Source organism: Leptonychotes weddellii, chromosome 10 (assembly GCF_054177405.1).
Source record: "Leptonychotes weddellii isolate Sample4059 chromosome 10, ASM5417740v2, whole genome shotgun sequence".
Taxonomy (NCBI): domain Eukaryota; kingdom Metazoa; phylum Chordata; class Mammalia; order Carnivora; family Phocidae; genus Leptonychotes; species Leptonychotes weddellii.
The window spans coordinates 1,462,992-1,474,485 of NC_138378.1; the positions used below are offsets into that span (position 1 = coordinate 1,462,992).

An 11,494-nucleotide genomic window follows, 5' to 3' on the forward strand; every position below is an offset into this window, starting at 1 on the left:
GCTCACAAAGTAGAAGTCACCATCTTAGGACAAAATATCGTTATCTCCACAATATATTTCTTAAATCAACCACTTAAAGAAAAACAATGAAAGATTAACTCTTTTCAAGCCTTTTCTGGGAACAAAGGCAATTCCAAATATCAAACTACTGAAAGCACGATACTAATCAAACTGGGAGCCCAAGCACGAAGAATTGGTTTTAAAAATGTTGGTCACATAACCGTCACTGGAGGTGATCGTCCTGGGCCTGGAGAACAATTACGACAAAGTATGAAGTGTGACTAGAAAGAATACTGAGTGAACAGCTCAGAACCACCTGAAGACTTCTGTAGGATGAACACTTTAAGGTGCGTATTTTTAGTTATGCTCAAGTGTCACGGCACTTACCTGACTGAACTGTGACTCCTGACAAACTACAACTGCCCCCATCCTGCAGGGAGGCAGCAGGAGGCAGCCCAGGGCTGGCAGTGGCCGCTCCCCGTCTCCCCGCCTCCCACCTGGTCTGAGCACAGGCGTGTCCTGACCTGCAGGCGCCCCCCAGGCACACGGGGCTCCACGCCCCCCCCATCCGCACTACCTTGTCCCCGGCCGTGGCCGCTCAGGCCCCCTGTGCCACGTGGCAGGTGATGTGCAGAACAGCAGCCGTGTCCGTGGCAGGGCCATGGGGTGATGGCTGAACACATGGCTTCTTCCACAGCGCTGCCCTTCTGAAAGCTGTGTTTGCCTCCCCTTAATGGCTTGCTTCAGACTACGTTTCCTTTTAAAATGTGCCCTATTTGAGCGGAGCACTCAGGGTCAGACACGCCGGGGGCAGGACTGCGAGGCCCGGGTCTGAGCTGACCTGTGCTGGCACCGCGGGGTGCATGCTCGCCTCCTGGGAGACTCGGCCCGTCTGTGCCATGGGCCCCACGTTAACGGGACCCCGGAAGAGCTTCTGCTCAGCCACAGGTGCACGTGGGGCCCTCGCCACTGCCCCCTCCCTGCCACCGAGGCCTCACCTCGTCTGCCACTCGGCCTCTTGTTTGGCTCGCTCCCTCCGGGCCTCCCTCTGCTTCTCCTCTAGCCGCTCCTTCTCCTGGCTCGCCAGATCTAGGGGCCAAGCACACGGTCTGGGTCAGGAGTCAGGCTTGACAGTGAAGCTCCCAGCTGACCTCAAGCAGAGGTGAGCGCTAAAGGAAGCAGATGCTGGAACTGCCCCATTCCAGACCTGAAACGAAAGTCCCACTGGCCAGAAATGTCATCATCTGCAAACCAGACTCCGGGGCGAGGGTAGGGCGGTGCCCGGACACCAGCAGGGCTTCGGGGAGAGGCAGGCCGTGTGCCCCCACCACGCAGGGGCGCGCAGCAGAACCTGTGAAACAGCATCACGCAGGGGCGTGGTGAGGCTCACGGGCAACTCAACCCACAGGGCAGGGTCAGGAGGAGCCACTTCCTGTGGACATGACCCACAGCTAGCTGCCACGCGGGAGCCCGAGGGCTGCTGCCCGGTTGCGAGTGTGAGCTCAGAGGCTGGCTCTCGAGAGCAGGGGGGCTGCCCGCCCGCCCGCCTGCCCTGCACATCCTCTCCACTGAACACCAACCATGTAAACAAGTCCCAGGGCCACTTCAGACAGCCTTCCGGGGGTGTCCCGGGCTGCCAGCCTGACCCGAGGCAGCGGGGGAGCGAGCACGTGGCCAGCTCCGTCACACAGACACGTCCACAGTATGTGAGCCAACTAGCCTGGAACATGGGGCCTATGCTGACTTTTAACGGACAAAATGTGCAATCTTTGGAACATTACCCTAATGTCTGTTGACGCTAATAATAAAACCTCGGGGACTTATATTTTGCATGCATTCGGTTTCATTTTTCCTGTAATTTAATGCATTGTATTTGCAAAAGGGTCTGGAACAGGCTAGAATTCTGAAAACTCTTCCAGCATGGAGAGCATGAGAAGCACTGTCCTGCACGTCCCCGTCTGTCCACCTGCAGCCCGTGCGCCCCTCCCCCGCCAGCCCGCGTGCGCACCCATGTCGCCGTTCTCCATGCCGCGGATGTCGGGGCGCAGGCGGCAGTCCGTGGGGGCCAGGGTCTTCTCCATGCCGCTCTGTAGCTCGTTGAGGCTGACGGTGAAACTGGTGAAATTGTACATCTGGAGAGAGACGCACAGACAGTTACCACCAACGGTACCGGTTTCTGCGCCCGGCTCACAGCTCGAAGCCACTGGAGCAGCTGAGTGTCACCAGCTCCTGGGGGACTGCCCTGCGGATCCCCCTGCCTGGATGCGGCCCGAGAGCCCCACAGCGCACCCCTGCCCCAGGCAGGTGCGGAGAAGGTCCCTGCCGCCACCTCAGATAGGGGTCCAGGCCGGGGGCGGCGCCAACCCCGTGCTCCAGCTCTGCTCCTGGGGCCTGGGGCACCCAGCGTCTGTGGGCAGCTCCACACACGTAGGGAACCAAAGGAGGGAAGAGCAAGCACTACTTGTAAAAGGAATTCCCTGAAAAGAAATACGGCTTTTTTTCTGTTCCGTCATACCATTTTACACCCTGCTGAGAGCAAACTGTGGCTATGCTACGTAACATGCACACGGGGATATTTTGTTTCCTTTTGCTTATTTTACAGTGTCCTGCTACGTTAATAGGATGTGACATACAATAAAAAATTGTATAACGTGTTGTATATGTAACTTACATTTGAACAAAACAATTAACGATAGATATTAAAATAAACTTATTACACAATGTTATTGCATTTATTAGCTTGTTACACGTAATACAGATTGTAAGTGTAATTTTCAAAATAACAAAACGCATTTAAACCTCTAAGTTGATAAGTCAGAAAACAAGGTCTCAGACTGATTTGGAAGGCCCTTCAGGAAGACCCAGCCGGTGCAGGCTGTCTAGAGTAGGCAGTCATCACACCATGCGCGTGCTGGGGCACGTCACGCCCACACGACATGTTGGCAGAGCACAGCCTTCGCTGCAGGGAGGTCAGGCCAAGGCCAGGCCTCGGCTGGGGCTCCAGGAGGGCCAGGAGCCCCCACAGGCTCACGCTGCAGCACGGTTCAACCCAGAGACAGAGGGCCCCTCTGCCTTGGGACAATGGCCTGAGGAACAGCTGAGGGGCCGGGCCAGGGGTTGGCGGCACAGAGAGGCCCAGACTTGCGGGGGGCGTACGAACCTGGGCAGAGTTGGGGGGCCGAGTGTTGACCCTCCAGAGTAGCTTGCTGCCAGGAATGACCTGCACCGTCTCCTGAACCTCGGGCACGGAGTCCAGCACGTCGCCATCAGCTTTCTGGGAGCCGTTGTCCTGAAACACAGAAAACTTGAGACAGCCGGCCTGGAGGGACAGCTACTCTTGAGCAACTGTCTGGTCAGCGATGGCCCTGGGCAGGGCAAGATGCGCTCGCCAGTGAGGAGACACGGTGGTGTTCTCTCTTCTGGGGCCCCCGAGAGAGAGCAGACGTCAGCAGCTAGGCAGCGCTTTCCTGTGGGGAGAAGTGCACGCAGCACAAAGCAATGCTAGCAAGTCTGCTCCCTGTTGGAGGGGGCCATGCCTTCCCCAACAGCTGGTCTGGTTCAAGCTAAGGGTGGCTCTCCTGAGCCAGAGACCATCCCCACACGCTGCGGCTCTCCCTGCAGTCAAGAACTGGCTCACGGAGGGATGCCTGAGTGGCTCAGTCGGTTAAGCAGCTGCCTTCGGCTCAGGTCATGATCCTGGAGTCCTGGGATCAAGCCCCGCATCAGGCTCCCTGCTCGGCAGGGAGTCTGCTTCTTCCTGTGACCCATCCCCATCTCATGCTCTCATTCTCTCTCTCAAATAAAGAAATAAAGTCTTAAAAAAAAAAAAGAAAAAGAACTGGCTCACGTCTGGGATTTCATGGTATCTCAGTGCTTCTAGACTGATCCCCAGCTGGAGACCACCTCTGAAGAAGAAGATGCAACCACCACCTTACTTTTCAAACTCAGTGGGGCCTAGAGAAAGACATGGGCCCCCACGTGGCTGTTCCAGAATGCTGGAGTATGATGAGGTGGCCTCAGGACCCCCCAGCTGACTCCAACAGGGTTTGGTGCTATTGGCCATAGGCTATGGGGTTTGCTGCCAGAAGCTCAATAGAGGCCATTCAGGGATGAGTGTTCACGTAAAACCACCTCTCACATCTAGGCTACCCAAAGGACAATGAAGCCAAGCTAAGGCATTAAAAGCCAATCCTCAATGGATTTCTCGTTCTAAATCTGTGTGGTCTTTCAATGAAACTTTCTTTTTAAGTCAAAGAGCACCATTAGAAGAATGCCACATGGCCAGACACTGAAATGCTGGGGGAGGCCCAACACCTTTAGGACAGAAATACCAAACACTTTGGGTTTGGCCCATGACTTCTTACCTCAAAAAATCGGACATCTCTTTTGAACTACCACTTCTAGTTTGAAGCTCAAGAATAACTAGCCCTAAGATCATCAGAATTCCAAAGCTCCAGGGGAAAAGTATCTTTGCCAAAACTTTTCGACTGTGGAATATATTACCTGGCTCTCAGAACTAAAAACACAGACATGACATTCTCTTGATTTCTGAAGAGGGTCTAAGCGAACAAGGTTCAAGAAGACCGGAAGGGTATGAAGAAGCACTCAGAGCACAGGGTTCCCAGAGAGAAACACAGGTGCACTTGGATTCTGCCAGGCTTAGGGGGGACGGGGCGGCACCAAGGAACCCCAGCCCAGCCGACAACAGCCGCCTCTGCACAGTCAACATGCAGATAAACCCGAGCCCCATGGAGCGTCCAGACAAGCAGGCTCGCACCGACAGGCAGAATCTAGGACCCCACAGCCAGCCAGCAGAGGGAAGGCTGATTCCCAGTACTCCAGCAGCCGAAAGCCCTGCCCCCCGCCCTGGCCCCGGGGGCCACCCTTGGGGAAAGCAACACCTTACCGGCTGTGCCTTGCTCAGCTGGTCACCTCTCCTCTCCCGTTTCTTGAAGGACTCATATGCAGCAGGGTCTATGCCCCACAAACACTCTGTCCATTTTCCATAGATCATAAAGAGCTTCTTTTTGCTGCAAAGGAAATTATTTTATTTATTTTTTTAAAGTTTATTTTTTTTAGTAATCTCTACACCCAACTCACAACCCCGAGATCAAGAGTTGCGTGCTCTTTCAACTGAGCCAGCCGGCACCCTGTCAAAGGGAATTTAATCAAAAATCATTCATCTGAACATGCAGCACCTTAATTTTGACCATGGAATAAATGCCCGTTCTGGCTTGTCTCCTTATAAATGTTAGGACTTCTCTGGACATAAGTGCAAAGAGGAAAATCTGCCTTTTAGGGCCCCTGCTCGGGCCTGATTCGCCAAAGCAGCAAAGAGGATGAGGACACATAGCCCCGAAGGGTGGCTGGCAGGGCCCTGCCACCCAGAGAAGGTGAGAAACAGGGGGCGTCTGGTGTCATGTAAGTCTGCATTGCCTGTCTGGTCACCATCCCTGAAATGCACAAACTTCCATGCACTGTGTCCCACCCCCAATAAATCACATCAATAGCCCTTCAATTTCAATATAACTGCAAATCGGATGCCCACATCATCACTCGCCTGCTTTTTTCATTTAATAATAATCTCTGGAGACTTTCCAGGTCAACCACCAGAGCACTCTGCCTGATTCCAAAAGGAATGCCAATAGTGTAGGACCGTTTTGTTTTTTCTTTTTTGCATCCTCCTGCAGGGAAAGCACAGTGGCCATGTGCTCCCTGGAAATACTACTCTGCCAGGCGTGTGACATCCTGGGAGGGCACCCCTGTCTCAGAGGCTCAGCCTGGAAAACTAGCACGCAGGGAGTGGTGGGGGGACACTCGGCCAGTCCTCACTCAGCAGACACCTTGGCCAACATGGTCTGTCTCCAAGAAGTAGAGCATTAGGAAAGAGCTCACTCCAATTTGGGATAGAAAACCAGAAAATCAGAACAGGGTTTGCAGCCCCTAAGGGCTGGTGAGCGTGGCCTCAAGGCATGGCACGGACTCCGCTTCTATAGCCCGCGTCTGTATGCAAGCCGACCACAGTCTCTGCTGGGGTTGTTTCCACCAGGGAGAGGCTGTTCGGGCGCGGTCATGAAGAGAACTGCTGTCCTCCAAAGTCTGCGGGCTGAGTCCCGACTTACTTCAGTGGGCAAGGTGCTCAGAGTCTAAAGCCTAAAAGCATCTCACAGGCCATTTGAGCAGGTGACCTTCTGCTACCCAAAGAGTAGGAAGGAGGAGCAAAAGCACCCACTGCTTTACATTGGAAACTTGTTTCTGATTAAAAATGTGTCGGGGGCTCCTGGCTGGCTCAGTTGGTAGAGCACGTGACTCTTGATCTCGGGGTGGTGAGTTCAAGCCCCACGTTGGGTACAGAGCCTACTTGTAAAAAAGAAAAAAAAATGTATGGCTTTCGGAGCTGGCAGGAGTTTCATGACATTATATAAAACCCAAATTCCTTACTGGGGAAAAAAAATGGGAAATTTGAGACCAAAAACATAAGGTAAGTAACCCAAAGGAGAGAAAACCCCAGAAAATCTGTTGTGGACTCTGACCATTTCTCTGCTCACAAACACTTTAAAAGCCCCTCACAAGCGAGGGTTGGAGCTGTGCCGACGACCGGTAGCAGGCGCTGCTAGAGAGGAGGAGACTCGCTCACGTTTCCAACCTCAGCTCTGGTTGCAAAGCCGCAGGATTAGCTCTCCGTGAGGACACCTAATTTCCTCACGTCCATTTTATCAAAAGAAAACAGACGCAGATCTTTCATCCTCAAGAGACGGACAGACAGACCCCACTCACTCACAACCCAGAGACGACACTTAAAACTAATCCTTCGTCCCCTTGCAGACTCAATAAGGAAATGTCTTTTCTAAACAGAAGAGAGTCATCATTTTTCTCTCCCATGAACAGGCGTCACTGGCATGATGGCATCGCTAACAAGGTGCGCGCACGCCGTAGGAGCCCGGGCTGAACCGTCCGTGCGCAGACCTACTTTTTGTCTTGAATGTGCCCTTCCACTTTGTGAAGTTCCTTCCCGAACAATCCACAGGGTTTAAAATGAAGCACACACTTATCTCCAGTTCTGCGGGGAAAACAAACACAGGCTTCTGTTGTGTGATGAGAAATGGCCGGGGGAGGTGAACGGGGAAGGAGAGGCGGCCAGGGTGGGGACGGCGGTGGGCATGTGGGGGAGCTCGCTGCGCCGACCGAGAGGTTCCAACCCTGACGGCGGCACGCTTCAGTACATACACTAAACATCACCTAAGTTTCCAATTTAAGTGGGTGAATTTTATGATATGCAAACAATATCTCAATAAAGCTGCAGGAAAACAAAGCCGATAGGTCATGAGCTCCTAGGAAGAAGGTATGGACAGTGGGTAGCGTTTGAGGATGGTAGTGACTTTCTCATCTGGGAATCACACCATCCTTCAGTGTAGTTTAAAATTTCAAAATAAATTCACTATTGTGACTAACACGAAAACAGGAAGCAACAAGGGGCACCAGAGACGAACCAGCACCGACCAGCACCCGTGCCAGGGAGCACTGGGCCCGGCCCTCTGTGCAAGCAAGACACACCCCGAGGACGGACACAGCCACAGGGAGCAGGGTGGACGCGCCTCCTCGAGGACGCAGTGCGTCTGCACGTCCCACGCGTTCTGTGACCATCACGGCACCTTGGGCGCTTTTACCTGTGGTTTACAATCTCCACCATCCCATACTGCTCTATCCAGAGCTTCCCGATGATCACGTTATGTACACAGCAGGTGGGGTTGGTCCAGGTGTAGGCCTCATTGTGTCTGGGAAACATGCCAGAAAACAAGCAAGTCAGAGGCCAGCAAAGCGAAAGACACTGCGTGACCTACGAAGCGAAATACCAGACAGAATTAAACCATAATTGCCTTAAAACCTGTACAAGAGCCGAATATTGCTTTGAACTCCCTCCAACGGTGGCGATTTATTTAGCATTTGTTTGAAATTTATTTCTGCTTTCCTTTGTAGCATCAACAAAGCTTTCTACTGAAATGTCAGGACAAGTTAATAAGCGACAGGAGACCACCGAGACAGAGAGACACGGCTGTCCTGGGAAGCTGTGGGCACACCAGCCCCTCCACCAGCAGGAGCCGCATTTCCCGGGCCAGCCCAGGGTTGTGGGGAGCCGCTCCGTGGCAGGAACGCTGGGGCACACGCGACTGCCGAGAACAACCTTCCAAACACCTTTGCGTGTACTCCTCATGCTCCCCAAAAGGCCTGACCCAAAGAGAAAGCCCCACAAAGGTGGATCAAGGGCACAGACCCGTGTTTTGAGGGAGGCCGTGCCAGGGAGCCATACTGAAGGGCAGAGACCAGCTCAGAGCAGAAGTATTCAGGATAAATACCTGGAACCCCTCAAATTTCCAGGGGGAACCCAAACGCATTAATCAATAATGTTTGCCACGTTTCAGTTCTGCATGCCTCACCTCAAGAAAGCAAAGGGACCACCGCAAGACAGGCACGCTTCCCAGAAAAGGGGGTGCCCTCACTGGGCCCAGAGATGCATGGGACTCAGGTACTGCTATTCTCTGGCCACCAGCCACGAAGCAAAACTGATACCAGATGCTTCATTACAGCAGGCTATGGTGAGCAAGACTAGCACCTCCGAGAACCAGCAGCTCTCCGCGGCCTGGACCCATCTAACAATGGTTTTGCAACATCCAGGCAATTGCTAGAGACTCGGTTGTTGCTTTGCGAGATGTCTGAGCAACACTGCATGGGGGAGCGTTGGGATGAAGGTTTAACGGGTCTGTGGGCAGCCTCCAGGACGCCCCTCAGTGTTCCCTACCTCCTGGGATTCAGCCCGCATCTCTCTCCTGCCCTCAAGCAGGGTTGGTCTGTGTGACCAACGGGGGTTTAAGGTTAGGGTCACTTCTGAGATGAGGTCATAAAAGACACCATGGCTTCTGCCACCTCAAGGGGCCCTGAGCCAGGGCGGCCTACTATGCGGCTCCCTGGTCCCAGCCCTCAGGAACCACGTGGGAGGGCAAACGGTGGCTGTTGGAAGTTCCTACGTCCGGGAACAGCTAGCAGCAGTGGCGATGAAGGCGATTCAGGTCACATGGGGCGCACAGCAATCAGGCGTGCGAACTGCACCCGTCCCGGGGAGGGGTCTGACAGGGAGTTCCCATCTGAAGGGGCTCCTGCAGTTGGAAAGGCCTGAACAGAGAAAGGCTGTGACCCCCCACACTGGAAGGAAGAGTCTGCGTTTCTGTTCAGGTTCCCGGCCGCCGCACTCACTTGAGCAGCTCCAGCGTGATGGTGCCCCGGGGCTCGGCCTCCACGCTCTTGCCCCAGAACTTCAGCTTCGGGTAGATGGAGCCGTGAAACAGGAAGTCCTGATTGAGGCCTTCTGAATAAAATGCACTAATGGGGGGGTGGTGGCTGACCTGTTCAGATATGAATCTGAATCCTAAATCTTCCCTAGGCACAAAAACAAGAGGGGAGAGAGCCACATCAGAGACCATCAAATCCGACAAAGGCCGGCTCAGCACCCCTCTCGGGGGAACCCCGCAGCCCCTGGCACGGCAGGCCCACCCCAGCCCACGTGTCCAGGATGGGCACTGAGAAAGGCGAACGCACGCTCCATGCCCCCCCTCCCAGGGGGCAGAAATATCCACCACCTGCTCTCTGACAGTCTAATGCTGACACTCCACACAAACACACACACTTGCACACACATCCACTGTGCCTGTGGGGCACATGTGAACACTAGACAGAACAAGGAATAGTGCAGAGGGGCCTCTTCCACCCTGACCCTCTGCTCACAGCTCCCCCCTCCCCCCCCGGAACATGCAGATCTAGATGTGTCTCTTGGAACCAGGGATGTAGAGGCCCCGATACCAAACTGCCATCTTAGTCCTCGAGGGACGCCCAGCGCCTAAGGGGGTTCTTCTCTAGCCTTCTTCTAAGGCTTCTGGAAGTTTCGTGATGGAACGTCTGATGCCCCAAGACACTCCTGGCCAGGAAATAGGATTTTTGGTACACGCTCTTTTTCAATAAAAATGTCAGCTCTTAATTGTTCCGGAACTGTGAATACACCTACAGTTGTAGTCATTAAAAATTATAAAAGCTAAACCACATAATTACTAACTTAACTGGAATCAGAATTTCCAATCGTTACAGAGAAAGAAAAGTTGAAAAATTTGATTTTAAAAGGTTGCCTACCAAGGTATGTAATTTACAAAATGAACACTTGTCTAAGAAAAGAAAGTGCTATTTTTGGTTCTACAGGAGCAATCTGTAGGGAAAAAGACATGGAGCATGACTTGGTTCAGTTACGTAGCTCCTCAAACAGGAAGACCCCTCAGGGCCCTGCCCGCAGGGGATAGGCCACACGCGCGACCTGGACACCAGGACGTGACACACGGCACCTGCAAGGTTAGGAGGAAGGCTCATTTCTCTGTCAGTGGAAACTGGCTCAACCCCTGAATGAAGTTCCTGGAAAAGACGAATAGGAAGGTGTGTCGCACCGTGTCCAGCATCTCGGGGTCATTCAGTCTTTTAATCCGTACTGCTTGTCTCCCGTTGTCTAAAACTTCTTTTATATTATGTTTTAATTTTTCTTTCTAAGATATGTTAATGGTGCTTTTGAATAAATGAAAATACTAACAATTTCCTCAGAGCTAGACAAGGTCAGAATCTCGACCAGGGCAGGGAGTAACTGTCGCTCAAGAGGCGTGATTCTAGAAAAGAAAGAACTGTCCACGTGAATTCAGAACAAAATTTCCCTGAAGAGTGACTGTCGGGGCAGGTTTTTCCCTCAGGTGGGCCTCAGTTTCCCCGTCTCTGAACTGAAGAAGGAGGGACTTGCCCTCTACACCCAGGGTCCCCTCCTGGCTGCCGTCACCCGCGAGCACACCCCATGGCAAAACCGTGCCTTCTGACCCGCCAGCCTTCTCGAGGGAATGGGATTTCGAAAGCAGGTGCCTGAGCACTCAGTGCCAGCCAGCCGGTCAGTCCCTCAGAACAGCGGGCCGCTGCCCCCAACGCCAGCAGCATGCAGTGGGGGGGCCACGCGGTGGGGGGGGCCACGCGGTGGGTGGGGCCACGTGGTTGGGGGGGCATGCGGTGGGGGGGGCCACGCGGCAGGGGGGCCGCGAGGTGAGCGGCAGCCAGACACAGGCGAGAGCCTGACACTAGACATTTCTGTCGCTTCCCCAGCTGCTAAGGGGTTTCCATGAAGACGTGCGTGGCTACGGGTGACGACTCTGCCCGCAGACGTCAGAAACCAGGGCCGACGCTCGCCCCCTGCACACGCTCGTCAGCGCCGCCACACGCCCGGAGCACGGACTCAAGCGGACCAACACCCCAGTTCCCACAAGCGCGTGCTCACCTTTGAAGAACTCGTGATCGTTAACACACGTTAGCACGGGCAACAAAGAGCCCGAGAAGCACGACCTGAGGGACTCTTGAAACCCAGACACCAGGGACCACACAACGCACGCTCTCTCATGACAGAAGGCAGCAGCGCCCGGCACCACAC

At 53.9% G+C, this 11,494-nt stretch overlaps 1 protein-coding gene across 14 annotated transcripts in view; it reads right to left on the reverse strand.

Moving 5' to 3' along the window:
- Nucleotides 1-11,494, reverse strand: part of OSBPL2 (oxysterol binding protein like 2) — a 39,317-nt gene that overhangs the window by 1,847 nt on the left and 25,976 nt on the right. For 11 of the 14 annotated variants that reach the window (XM_081832481.1, XM_081832476.1, XM_081832477.1 and 8 more), the window contains 8 exons: nucleotides 9,250-9,432; nucleotides 7,668-7,775; nucleotides 6,971-7,060; nucleotides 4,907-5,030; nucleotides 3,161-3,289; nucleotides 2,009-2,132; nucleotides 1,208-1,351; nucleotides 999-1,089 (listed from right to left, as the gene is read on the reverse strand). In XM_081832481.1, the coding sequence (XP_081688607.1) occupies nucleotides 999-1,089; nucleotides 1,208-1,351; nucleotides 2,009-2,132; nucleotides 3,161-3,289; nucleotides 4,907-5,030; nucleotides 6,971-7,060; nucleotides 7,668-7,775; nucleotides 9,250-9,432 (993 nt within the window). The remainder of the gene's footprint in view (nucleotides 1-998; nucleotides 1,090-1,207; nucleotides 1,352-2,008; nucleotides 2,133-3,160; nucleotides 3,290-4,906; nucleotides 5,031-6,970; nucleotides 7,061-7,667; nucleotides 7,776-9,249; nucleotides 9,433-11,494) is intronic. The other 3 variants (XM_006744620.3, XM_006744619.3, XM_081832484.1) reach the window with 1 other exon arrangement.